The following is a 13,928-nucleotide window of genomic DNA, read 5'->3' on the forward strand; positions in this document are numbered from 1 at the left end:
ATCATAATAGGACCTTTTTAAGTCTTTGCTCCAAAGCACTCAAGATTTATGCTCAAAAACATTTAGATAATGAATGTTTTTATAACGTTTCAGATCATTTGCCATCTGTCAAAACTTTGTAGTTAACCTAATTCCTATAACCAGTGATGGTAATATTAAACCAGAAGGGCTTCTAGGTCTGGTCTTAGTCTCTATATGTTGATCACTCAGAGTCTGACCCAAAATCTGAATCCATTCTAATGGAACTGAATCCTGAAAAGAACTGAATCCGGGACAAGGCTATTGCTCTGAATTGACTTTTAAATGGCTCCTGGTGGAGTTTTACCTGCTGCTTGACTCTTTTGACAGGTGTTTGAGGACCGTGGCTGCAGTGAAAAGCCAGTGTGAGGGCTGGTGAAACAGTGGGCTGACATGCCCGGGAGCAGTGCCAGGGCGCTGTTGGTGCTGCCCGGCTGGGCTCATGCTATACAAGTTGTGTGAGCGTGGCCAAACTGGCTGCTGGGAATGCCTCAGTGACAGCCCTGGACTACTGTACTATCATCCAGACGAACACTGCTCTTGGCAAAGAGATACACAAACCAGATGCTCCCCCTTCTAGTCGGGAATGTAGGAAAGTCTGTTTACATGGGGATTGATTCGTTTTCAGAAATGTTTTAAAGGCGTACAATCAATATAATATTAGTGTGATTGTATTTTTTTATTCCATATCTGCCATACACACATGCATTATATGTACATGAAGTACAACATGAAACCTAATAGGAATTGGAACAAATATATTAACATGTATGCAATTAAATCTATATCAATACGGGGTAAAAATCAAAATGGAAGATTTTCCCCATTTTTTATTTTTTTCCATCTTAGGCCAGTATGTGTCATATATTATAATTCCTCATGGAGCTTCTAACCAAAACTACTATTTGTGTTACTTAAAAAACATACTTAAGAGCAGTTTACAGTGCACAGCAGATGATAAGACTGTAAATATGTATTTTCCCTCAATATATTTAACCAGGTCTTCCCTAAAAACAGAATAACTTGTTACCAAGTGTCTTAATTGTAAGACAAATGTCCATGTGATACTATGTCAATTAACTGAAGACATGAATTCATTTGGGCTAATTGAATGGCACAGGAAAAATCAGTCAATCTAAAGTGTGTTGTGTTCCTTAAAACTCACCAAAGGTTAATTAGTTTAACCTTAGAATCAATCAAATGAAGAAGAAAGAAAGACCAACCTTAAAACCTTTTGATTATGTTCCTATTCACAAGATGCTACTCAAAAAAGCATTTTGTATTTTTTTTGGGGTGATGTGATCCTGTGTTCGCGTTCTGCATGAGAGAACATTTCAAACCAGATATGTGCAGAATCCTTGACTGTTAACTTTCAGCACAAAGCAACAAAAAACTATTTTTTTTTTTTTTTTTATATCCAGGCCATTCGCCCCCACACCAGACACTGAAACATCAGAAAACTGGTAGCAACTTCAAAAATTACTTTTTTGCTCTGAACCCAATTGCTAGCATGCAGCCTGCTGAGTGCATAGGAGATAAACCAGCTAGTGTCTCAAAAGTTTACTATAAACTATTGGCCTGGCGTTTTCAGCTGGATGAGCACATTTATGATGGATGTCGTCTTTGGACATAATTTTGACATGGTGTGATAGTAATATAATAATATTTCTTTGATTCTCACTAGTGTAAATATGCAGATTTTTCCCCGTATTCAAATAAAGATATGTCATTTTGCATTGCATATCATTATAATGTTGAATAATTATACTCAATAATCCAAAATAAATTCAAATCATTAGTGTACATTGTCAGGATCATCAATGTTATTTTAGAAAAAAAGGTGCTGCTGCCACCTATTGTTCCATTGTTGCACCCAGTTCCATGATAATTATATTTCCTGCAAAAGAGTGCAATAATGCGTTGTAACGCCAATCACCCTACACTCCTAAATTTTAGCTCTGGATATATGGTATTGTATTGAATAGTATTGTGCTGTTTAGAGCTAGAGTAGTCAAAATAGCACTGTAAGAAATTAGGAACAAAGGGGGTAAACAACATGATCCGAAAAGGCATCTCCAAGAGGACAACTGCTCAGCATGTGCACTATCCACTTTGTCATAATGTTGTGACACTTACACATTCAAACCCTTAGGAGGCCAGTATTTATTCCAGAGATTTTGTTATGATTATTATTTTTTTATTATTATTACTTATTTAGAAGGAGTAAACTATCGGAGTTTTTGTCTGTTTCATGTCAGTTTCACTTTTCTTTTTCTTTTTATATAATAAGCATTAATGATTCATTAGTGACTCTATTTAGGTTACAAGATCACATGCCTTATAAACCAATCCAGTTATAGCCTTGATGTCATCAGATTACTTTTTGAGTTGTATATCAGTCATTCACAGTTTGCGGTTATCATAAGATGTGAATGAGCAGTAGTGCAAATAAATAAATAAATAAATAAATCCTTCCTACGGGCAAAATTGGCTGTGACCTCTCTAATAAAACAGTATTTTTATTTCATCGTAAACCCTGAAATTAATTTTTAATGGAAAACACAATAGATTAGACAGTTCATTAAGCAATAAGCTGTTTCCTCAACATACTGAAGCTATTTTCTGTACTGACATCAATTATCAAAAAAAAAATAATAATAATTTTCCAGTGTACTACTGCATTGTTGTAGTTTTTTAACCTTGAAGGGCTAAGGGCTAACCTTGGAAACTCAACCAAGGCAAATGGCTCTGTGTATACTTGGTTTCCTGACCACATGAATGACAGCATCAGTCAAAACACTGCAATCAACACACTCACATAGTTGTATATATACAGTCACATAGTTGAAGTGTAGTGCCTACTCAAACACTCCCCTGACTAAAAAAAGTGAGCGTTCCCTCTCGCGCCTCCATATTGTCAGGATTCCCACTGAGCTACACCCCTGGTCTTATCTGACACGTGGGATCATGCTAGGTGGGTGTGGCCCGTGTGGTCATCGATAGATGTAAGATTCCTGAATCCAACAAATGTAAGAAGTGTGACTTTGTGACTGAGAGCTTTTTTTTTGCAAACAATGGCTCATTCAAAAAAAATTTGCACCAGTGGTGGAATTTCTGCAAAATATAATTTTGACTCTTGCATGGTTCACGAAACTTATGAAAGTCATGTTACCAACTTCCCTAAACATAACTGATAACGTTAACATAAGCAAATGTGAGATAAATATGCAAAGCATGACATTTTAATTAGCTTCTACACATCTTTGCTCTTTTATCATGACTTGTGTTTGACTGTACTTGTACCCAAGCAATGCTGGACCAGGTGAGTTACATCAAGTTTACTAGAAAAGCCATGCATATGGAGCTGGTTATGTGATGCAAATGTGAAAATGTATTCTTTTAGAAATTATGCACTATGGTGATAGAATTTTGAGGTCATAACAGTATTGTAGAAGTAATTGTGTAAAAGTAAATCTTTATTCATTGATAATCTGTAATCATAATTTGTGTGAAAATGAACAAATGTTTAGTGTTTTACTGCTGTTTTCCAAAAATGAAAACAACAACAGCAACTTTGTTGCTTTTTTGATAGCTGATATCAATTTGATGATAATTTCTGTATCCACATTGATCTTACTGTACATGAAGATTTGCAAAGTCAACCAGTAAGTTAAGCACCCGGTGAGCAGCCCTGCCTCCATACAGTGATTCTGTGTCTTTCTGTGCCCCCCGCTCTGTTTGTTTTCTCATTCCAGACCGGAACAGGGATCTCTCTGCTTGGCTTGCTGCAGTTCCCTAATGCCCTCAGATCCAGCCATCTGACAAGGTTGAAGTGATGAAGTCTGGGAAATACTGATGTTGAGACAATTTGAAAGGAGTATGTGAAGGTAGAAGAGAGCGAGGCGATGGAATGGAGGAAAAAGGGAGGTGGAAGGGGGGTCTTCCTGTAAACAGACACTCCTAAGCAGCTTTTCCTCTGGAGGCAGGGTTGCATGAGGTCACAGAGGGATTACACTTTTGGCAAACAGGAGGGAGCTCCTCTCACTCAGGCTTTTGCAGCAGCCAAAGACTGCAACTCCCCCATGACTCGAACCCGGCTGTAATAAAGCCAAGGCCGTCTTGAACCTACAAACAAAAAAGCCAACAGCATATCGATTGCCTGCCGCCAACTTTCACTCGCCTGTGTCGAAAGGTCACCTTGGCATAGACAAGCTCCAAGCAAGGCTGAGTAAAAAAAAAAAAACTTTACTCTTTCAAACTAGACACATTTTGGGTTTAAACACTAAATTTTTAATCCCTGAACTTATTAAACACATATTCGAGAGGATTACAGTTACTCTCTTCTTTAAAAAAATGTATCAGATGCTTTTCTGTTTTCTCTCTGTAAACTCAATAGTAGAAACGGATACAGCCTTAAAATAGAATATGATTGCTGTAGTCAAGTGTCTGTATGACTAAATTAGCCGGTATCTGGCAGAGATACAGTGTGACCTCATCACCCTGGAGACCCACTTAATCAACTTTCCCTTTCCAGCAGAGGTCAAGCTAAGCAGAGGCACTTGCTGGCCTCCAGCCCTGCTTTGATGTTAATTAAGATGCGATAGAACATGGAGAGGATTCATTAAAGCCAGAGCCAATCTAGTGGCACAAAGCTCCAACATGGTGGACTTAAACCACCTCGAAGGTGACATCCTCCAGACTCGGACACACATCAAACCCCAGCTTGTTGTTCGTCTCGGTACAGTGACCCATAGTTCATTTTCGTCTAAACATGTGATTGGATGTTTGCTGTTACCTTGCAGGGGTGTTGAAAGCATAGCAGCACATGCCTCACCTCGGTCACAGTAGGTAGTAAGCGATAAGTTGGCCATTACTGTAAAACCAATTTATATATATATTTTTTTGAGTACATCAATTGGGTTCTGAAAGTAAAAATCCCAGTCATTATCTCCACAGGTAAACTGATTTTGTAACTTAACTTATAAACCTTTGAAGACAGATCTACTGTGAGCTCCAAAGTTGTTAATCAATGGTACAAGCTTTTGTTGAAGCCATCTGCATTATTTCAACCTATTTTTTTATAAAAGTGTAAACAAGCAAATTGCATCAAAAGTACGTATCTCTATATATACTGCAATATTTCTTTTATCTATTTAAAGAGGGTCTTGTCCCTTCTCATTTTTGTCCAATTTTCAAATACCCCCCCCCCCCCCCCCCCCTATATCAAGACCCTATATGTAAGACCCTATATCAACATTTTACAATTCATTATGCAGACTTCTAATCTTTGCATTTAAGATACAAATTTTTCAAATGGAATTTAGACCCTAACTGAACCTCATAACAGAATGACTCGTAATAAGTTAATCAAACCTCTGGCTGTATACATGGATGTATGGGAGGAAATCCATAGATTGCCTGCCTCCGCCGGCATTATGGAGCAAGCCTGAGAGGGAGAGATGTCGTCCAAGGTGCTTCATAGCTCTGGGGCTAACAGTGATGAATGGAGCTCTTAATGTCAGCAAACACTTTACCTCTGCTTCATCTGTTTTCATTAGGCAGGACCAACCTTTGGCTTGGACGGAAGGTGGAGAGCGCTTCACTTTTTTTAAGCACAGGCAACCTCCAAGGGTTAGAGTCATGGTCCTGTTTTAATCAGGAATTCAGGAAGGTTTTGGGATCTAAGACAAAGTCTGAGAGGTATCTGGAGATACGTACACTGATCAGCCACAACATTAAAACCACGGACAGAGGAAGTGAACAACATTGATTATATTGCTACAGTGGCACGGGCTGGGACACTGTATATTAGGCAGCAAGTGAACAGTCAGTTCTTGAATTTCATGTGTTGGACAAATGAAAAATGAGTGTGACTTATTTGTGACTTTGACAAGGGCCAAATGGTGATGCATATATGACTTGGTTAGAGCATCTGCAAAACAGTAAGTTTTGTAGGGTGTTTCCATTATGCATTGGTTAATACCTACCAACAATGGTACAGGGAAGTACAACCAGTGAACTGGTGTCAGGGTCATGGGCCCAAGGCTCATTGATGCACATGAGTAATGAAGGCAGATCACCCAGAAGATCTACTGTAGCTCAGTTGCTTTAAAACATAATTATGCTGGCCATGATAGAAAGGTGTCAGAACACAGTGTTTAGCAGTTTGCTGTGTATGGGGTTGCATAGCCACAGAAAGCCATTAAAGACCCATGTCCACCAACGTAAGTGACTACAATGGGCATGCGAGCATCAGAATTGGACCATGGAGCAATGCAAGAAGGTTGCCTGTTCTGATTAATTATTTATTTTAGATCAGGTGGATATCTGGGTTCGTGGGCATTGTTAACTGAGGAAGAGATTGCAGCAGGATGCACTATGCAGGGTTTCTGCAGGTTTTATGAAGGTACATTTAAGACTTTTTAAAAGACTCAGTAAATAAAAAAAGAAAATTCAGTATTTTTGTCAACAAGCATTTACTGGAGACTTATGAAGGGAAATGTATCAAATATCATGAACCCAGGAAGCATCACCATGAATCAATCAAGAAATGACATGCTTAAAACAAGAACACATAAATAATCCTGTTTCCTTAAAACTCATAAAATCATAATTATGAGGTATTGAAATAGTGAAATAAAAATAAAATAAACTTTAGATTTTCATGTCAAAACTATTTATCTATAATTTTGACCTTTTTGTAAAAGTTTTTTTTTTTTTTACGTGGTAGAAATTGGCTTCGATACAAATCCCAGCTTACCTGGTAGACACACCTTGGACTGATGTCACTTCCTGTGTTCTGTATTTTGTGCCATTTTAACTACTTTTATTTTGTACCTGAATAATACAAATTCAGGTTATGCAAGCTGAGGACATCAAAACACACACTGATAAAACAGACAACAAGACCTTTATGGTAATATGAGATGTAAGCTTTACTTTCAAATCCTGTTACATTTAGAACTGGCAATTTGAACATAAAGAATGCAAAACCAAGAAAATCAAAATACAAAACAAAATAAAAAGTACAAATGATCTAATTACCAGTTATTGTCACAAACAACCCTGTACAGCCTTAAGAATGAAGTAATAAAAAAGCTTTATACAGCACATAAGTTTACTGGGTGCCAAATAAGAAAGAAACAAAATGATACTTGAGCCTTATTGAGTTGTAGAGTACAGCAAGAGATAAAGCAAACAGATTGTGCAGAATAACCCGCAAAGCTAAACGCAAAACGAGTTGGTCTTTTTTTTCAGACCAAAAAAAAAAAGTAAGTGCTACAAACTAGAGATCAAGAGCAATTACATGCATCTTTTGAAGTGCTAAAAAGGTAGTCAGTCTTGTTTGATGCGCAATGATGCTAAAACAAAAAATGCTGCTCCTTGCAATTAGGCAAACAAAACGCCAAGTATTAAGTATTTATAAAAACTGGTATTGGAACAGAGAGCGATCCCTGTTGCACTCCTCTTGCCCACACAACTGAGCAAGAGAGCAGCAGCCACGTTCTTCTACATGATGAATACTTGGTGTTCCAAGGCAGATGGACAAAAGGATGTTGCCCAATGGACATTCCATTTGAATTCACTCTATCAAAATGGGTCCTGAGGATCAGTTTCACTTCCTCTCAGGCTCTCGGGCCACTCCTTGCCACCAAGTGGCACTAGAGCAAAATAGATAATGGGTTAAGCAGGAGCTTTATTAACAAGCAAAGAAGCTCCACTTAAAATACAACATACCATTAGACTGCATGCTGGGCATCTACATGAAATAAAAAATAAATGATACCATGAGAGCAAAGAATACAAGTATAAAATAAGGATACTGTGCAGGGCCAAGAAACTGTCTACCATCTTTAAATGGCTGCATTTCATTTATAAATTGGCCTTAAATACAGAATTTGTACTGGGCAATGGTTAAGTTAAAGGAGAATAAACTTAAGAAGAATTATCTCTTTGCGCTTCAAGGTTGAACTATCAAAGTAATGCTGCTACTCATTTCCTTTTAAAATGTCAGCTGCATTTGAAAACTTTTGTGTACCTGCCTCGACTGACCTTAACAGGCTACGTTTTTATCCTTGTCCCTTATCTGCTATGATGGATAACATTGAAATTATTGATCAGATCCCACTGGCTGGATAAAAACGGACTGCAGTTTTGTTCAAATGCATCTTTCGTCGAAGAATAAAGTATTTTAGGACCTCAAGTTTGAACTTTGCACATGTTTTTCATGACATGCAAAGGAGAATCTGTTTATTTAGACCAATATATTATCCAAGCTAATTAATCAACCAGTTCTTGGTCATATTGAGCTTATTGGTATCGGTTTATTGGTGTTTGGTTACTAAACCAAACACATGCTAAATTACTCTTTAAGCACCAATTAAAGTTTTCTACATTCTAAATTCGTAAAATAAATCCATCTATCCAATAACTAAGCAAAGTGCTCATCAAAAATCAATCTGTTACCGCCAATGTTACAGTTTATCTGTTTTGAACATGAATTCAACTGTATTTGGATCAAAAATAATTTTTTCAGGGCTCGCCAACATAATGGGCAGTAAAACCTATGGATGTCTTCCATTTTAGAGCATTGAATAGAATTGCGTTCTGATACTTTGTTTAGAAAAGTGCAATTTTTTACAGCACTTGTGCAAAACCGCTGTTAAAAATTTAGCCTTTATGTGTCCAGGGTGGATTTTGAACTCAGCTGTCCGTATTACACATGCCATATGATCCATCAGAACAGAGCAGTCTGCTGTTTGGCAAATACCAACAGAAAAAAGGCTTAGAATTTGTAGTGTCAACCACTGTAGCAGACAAAAAAAAAAAAAGTGACTTAAGTAGCATTGAGGTTGTTTGAGGCAGTCGAAATAATTGGCATCAAGAAAGTTTTCTATTGGGTGTAAGTGCTTTTTTTAAAACATTTCAAAATTTTAAGTGCAATTAAAATTCAAAACACTGAGAGGGGAACATAGAATTATGCTACCATGTTTGCCCACATATGGAAAGCCATGCTTCCAAAGATCAAAATAATGGCTGCCTCCACATTGCACTTGAGAGCCATTTTCTAATGGGGTTCTCATAATAGCTTGTTAGTACAGGATATATATTTTGATATATATATATATTTGTATTTTACATTTCAAAGGCTCTTTCAAATTAAAAGTAATAATAATAATAAAAAAAACAAGTAGAAGAACAAAAAATGTAAGACACAGAAGGCCGCTGAGATACCATTGTTTTTCCATGATCTCACTTACCACAATCCAGCTAGCTCTGTATCATTCTAACATTGGCCAACAAAAAGTACATTCATTCAAGTCATTTTGGAACAGGTTTTTTCTTTTCTTTTTTTTTTACACACAAAATTACAAAAGAGCTCCAAAAAGCACCATTGAATCGGCCTTTGTGACAGAATAATTGGGTCTTTTCCCAAAAACCTGTCACCTCATACATCTCGTTAAACGTACAGGTGCGTATTATATATGTTAGCTATGCACAGGGCGCTTGACTGGTCACTTATATCTCATGCCCACCTCGGTAAGCTATGGCACAATTTGTAGCGACCAAAAGTATGGTGAAGATATTGAAGGGCGGCATCATGGGTTGGCGACCACTGCAGGAGTGGTAATGATTGCTTTTGACATTAGCGTGGCTTGTATTAAGAAATGCCATCAGCTGCACCTCGCAGGTGTCGTAAAAGGCCTTATGCTTGTTGCTGAGGCAAGATTAAAATTTGCAGATAGTCTGGCCATTCAGCAAAACCAGTCAATGCTTACAGGTGTGGGGGATAAGAGAAAAGAAATACTACAAAACTATGTACAGTTTGATAAATTAACAAGTGCATGGTCTGAGGCTTTGCTTTGGAAACAAGACTCAAATGATAATAATCCGTTTCATTGGTTTTTGCCGTGCCATATACTGTATACCCCAAGATATTTCACACTGAGCCCCTAAATGACTTCAAAAAACAATTGCAACACATAGCGAACATGCTTTCGTATTCCTGACAAAATGCACAAAAAAAGCTTAGCGCTTGCAAACTTGTATGTTCCGTTTCCTTTTGCCCATCAAAATGAATACAAAACTTGTAATAGATAAAGCACTGTTATCGGATTCCGGGTCATTCACGATTTGTAGAGGAAAACGACCTCTTAAAAAAGAGCAACGATTGGATTGCGATAGAACAGAAATCAAAATTCTTTGAGTGTGAACAGCTTTTCCTCTGATAAATGGATGTTTTACTATCATTACTACACTTTAGGGCAGTATTTTAGCCTGCATGTGGAACAGTCAGTGGCTTCGGTGACTGATGATACAGGGCAACGGCCGGTGAAGGAGAAGAAGAAAGGACAAGGATGGTCAAATTGTCTTAGCTCTCTCTGTCAATCCCAGGTATGCCAGGAAGGAGTGTTTGAGTGATGACTGCGAGGACGAGTTGGACCAGAATGCCGAGAAGGGCGGTGAGGAGTTTGAGGGCGAAGAGCTGTGGAATTTGAAGCGGCGGGCCGTAAAGAGCGTGGTGAGGGGGATGAGGTGAGCCAGGTCAAAGTTCCTGTACTGTTCCAAGTAGCGGGTCGCCAGTGTGGAGAACGTGCCATTGGCCGAGAGGTAGCGTGTGGTAGGGGCGACGCCTTGCTGCTTGCTGGTGATTGACAGGGCGACGGACTGCAAGGCTTGAGAGGCGGACAGGTTCATAAACGGACTGGTGCTCCCGCTGTCCCCGCTCCCACTGCTGCTCCCTCCTCGATCCAAAAGGCCCTGGTGTGGCGTACCTGGCCGAGCCTCACCTTCCTCGGCGCTCCCCTCCCCGCCTTGGTGTTTTTTAATGTGGCGGCTGTAGACGAACGGGTGAGTGGTGGTGAATGGGCACTGGGCGCAAGCGAAGGTCTGTCTCGGTGCGTGCTTGAGCCGCTTGTGGAGATTGAGATTGTCCTTGCGTTTGCAGCTGTAGCTGCAACGGTCGCAGTGGAAAGGCCGCTCGCCGGTGTGCACACGCACATGCTCGATGAGCTTGTTGGCTGTTTTGGAGAGGTAGCCGCATTGCTCGCACTTGTAGTGGTTGCCCAGGCGGTGAGCACGCGTGTGCCTTTCCAGCTCTGCCTGATTGGCCCATACGGCTTGGCAGATGCGGCAGCGATACTCCATCTTGTAGTGCGTCTTCAGGTGGCCCTCCATGGCGGCTGGCCTGTTGGTGGAGTAGATGCATAGAGGGCACCTGGTCAAAGAGACAGGAGGAGTAGGGTGTAGGACACAGAGGTGGAAGACATTTAATGATGCACCTCCTGAGTGAGAAAACACTCTGTTCTCTTAAATGAAATGAAGAACACACAGAATGGACAAAGGGAAGGGATGAAGGAGGCATTTAGTGTGTCTTACCCTCTGTCGTGTATATAAGCTACAGTCTGTGTGTATACACTGCTACATGTGAGAGAGGGTGTGTGTATGTGTATGGCTGTGTGGTTGCGGACAGGTTGGAATGGGAATCAGATGAAGGTAAATGAATAAATGAGTGGCACTTACATTTAAATAGCACCTTTCATCTGCTCAGGGCCCCAAAGCGCTTCACAAACCCTGCAGAACAGAATGACCTCAGAAAGCACACTGTGAAGGGCTCCTCTCTACCTCAACACTGAACTAGAGCGCTGTGAATCTCTCTCTCGCCCTGACTACAAAAAAAAAAAAAAAGAAAAAAAGCTCTAAAAGTTTTTGGTCACTTCTGGGTTTTGTGCTCTACGTTTTGAATCTGTATTGTGCAATGACTCTGAAGTTTGATCCAGAAATCATTTCACAGTTTGGGAACACCTTGTTTCACCAAGCTCAACTGCATATTGAATAAATTAATAACAAACAGTATATCAGAATAGTAAAGATAAACATTAAAGCTGTATTTTTAGAAAGAGCAGACACTGCACCCAGTCTTCTTTTACAGTAAAAATATCTAAACATACCTAAAACAAAATAAGTTTCACTGAGAAGCTGTATGGCACTAAATTGTAAGATTTGTTTTCAGATATAAATACGGTTTTCAATATTCCACTGAGTTATGAAAAAGCAACCTCTGAGGAGTAACTTCAGTAAATTTATTGCTGCTTTTCTTGGTAACATCTTATATGGGATTATGTAAATAGTATAGAATTAGCAGAGCATCCCCAGAGAATATATGTCTAAAATAAGGACACTTAAGTACAGGTATTTATATACAAAAATATCGTCCAGTTCTAAACTATGACACCTTGTATGGAATATTCATAAGCAGACATTAATCCAGCTGGAGCCCTGCTGTGGGAGAAAGATCACGTGAAAAAAAAAAAAACATGCAGTGATTTGTAAGCAGTCAGCTGTTATACATTTACAGTAACATTAAAGCCGACCACACACACTTACGCCTCAGAGTCACTGAACCATTACAGATTCAAAATGTAAGAATTGTTTAAGATACTGACCAAGAAACACTCTGTGGGAATTCACATTATTGTTTGCTCTAATACTGGAAATACAAAATATTGAATGGAGGATTTTTTATTTAATTGTTTTTCCCAGTGTTTTTATATAAGAGCTAACAAATAAAAAGAGAATAATAAACCATCCCTTTCGAATAAGTTCCCATCTGATACATTTGAAAATAATAAGGCACAAAATAGAAGGCCCGCCTTTATTCACAGTCATCTTAAAATCATAATATTTAAAGGGGTGTCATCTTTTTAAACATTTAATGGCAAATTGGGAATAGAAAATTGTCAAATGACACTTCTTGTTCTGGTTTCTATCATAACTGCTAATCAGGACTCCAAGTAAAGTACTGTCTGTACTTCCAACTTAGTTAAATATTGCTACTGATCTAAGTTTATTTTCCACCTTTACCTGTGGTAATGGCTAAGCGCTCTAATGAGTGATAACTACAAACTATCAAATGTGTCTAGCATGGAAAAGCATAGCCATAAATGACAAGATGAGGCAATGAAATCTGAAATACATGACCTTAAGACATGAATTATGTATGTCAAACAACTAGACAAGTACAACAGAAAATATCAAAGACTGGACTTTGTGTTAAAAAAAAAAAAAAAAAAAAAAAAAAGCCAAACCAAAAGATCTCAACTTGGGGGTCAGTATGTCTTGTAAGTGTTTAGAAATTGGGTGTCTATTTGCCTTCAGATGAGTATTCATTGTGTTTAAATGTGTTGTTGTAACTGTGGTGGCGGTTATGACAGGCTGAGAAAGAACAGTGTGAACTGTAGCCTAATGGTCTTGGCAGTGGAGCTGCTTAACAGATGGACAAGTGCTGACTGGCTTGTTGTGATTTCTTCAGATATATTTTCACATGCGGGCCCAGACCTTTTCCAGTGATGTCTACCACAGGCTTTCTAAAGGAAGGGTCTCGTTCCTGAAAGTGCCTGTGATTTGTGTGCTCACCTGCATAGAATTAGTATCCCTGACTGACAATAACTCTTGCAAAGTAGAATTACAAATGAGACCTATGGGGAGTTCTATACTTCCACCAACACTGATGAGGAATATAGGAAAAGGATTTTATTATTCCTCTTGTAAATTAAAGTGTGATTCAGCTTATTTAAGGTTTAAACTTTTTAGCAATAGAATGTCCCAATTGTTTGCACAAAAATGCAAAAAATCATTATTTACTTACCATGCTGTTCAAAACGTGTATAACGTAACTCTTTTCCATGGAACATGAAATATCACAAAATTCTAATCATTGTAATTCCAAAGAAAAAGACTGTAAATTCTTAAAAAAAGCTTCAAAAGTATGAAAAAGAATAATAAAAGTGATCCAAGTGATTATATCAATTTATAGTCTTCTAAGGCTAAGTAAGGGACAGACCACATTTGTTATTCACACAAAATATTTTCTTCAAAAACTGCTACAACTAGATTATGAATTATTCTGA

General features: G+C 38.5%; 1 protein-coding gene across 5 annotated transcripts in view; it reads right to left on the reverse strand.

The window, feature by feature from the left end:
* Nucleotides 1-10,242: 10,242 nt before the first annotated feature.
* Nucleotides 10,243-13,928, reverse strand: part of LOC132142542 (zinc finger protein 827-like) — a 74,264-nt gene continuing 70,578 nt past the window's right edge. For 2 of the 5 annotated variants that reach the window (XM_059552495.1, XM_059552493.1), the window contains exon 13: nucleotides 10,243-11,236. In XM_059552495.1, coding sequence (XP_059408478.1) covers nucleotides 10,381-11,236 — 856 coding nt within the window. In that variant the 3' untranslated portion in view covers nucleotides 10,243-10,380. Of the gene's footprint in view, nucleotides 11,237-11,541; nucleotides 11,593-13,928 lie in introns of all 5 variants that reach the window. The other 3 variants (XM_059552498.1, XM_059552497.1, XM_059552494.1) reach the window with 3 other exon arrangements.

The sequence above is a fragment of the Carassius carassius genome, chromosome 6 (assembly GCF_963082965.1).
Source record: "Carassius carassius chromosome 6, fCarCar2.1, whole genome shotgun sequence".
NCBI lineage: Eukaryota > Metazoa > Chordata > Actinopteri > Cypriniformes > Cyprinidae > Carassius > Carassius carassius.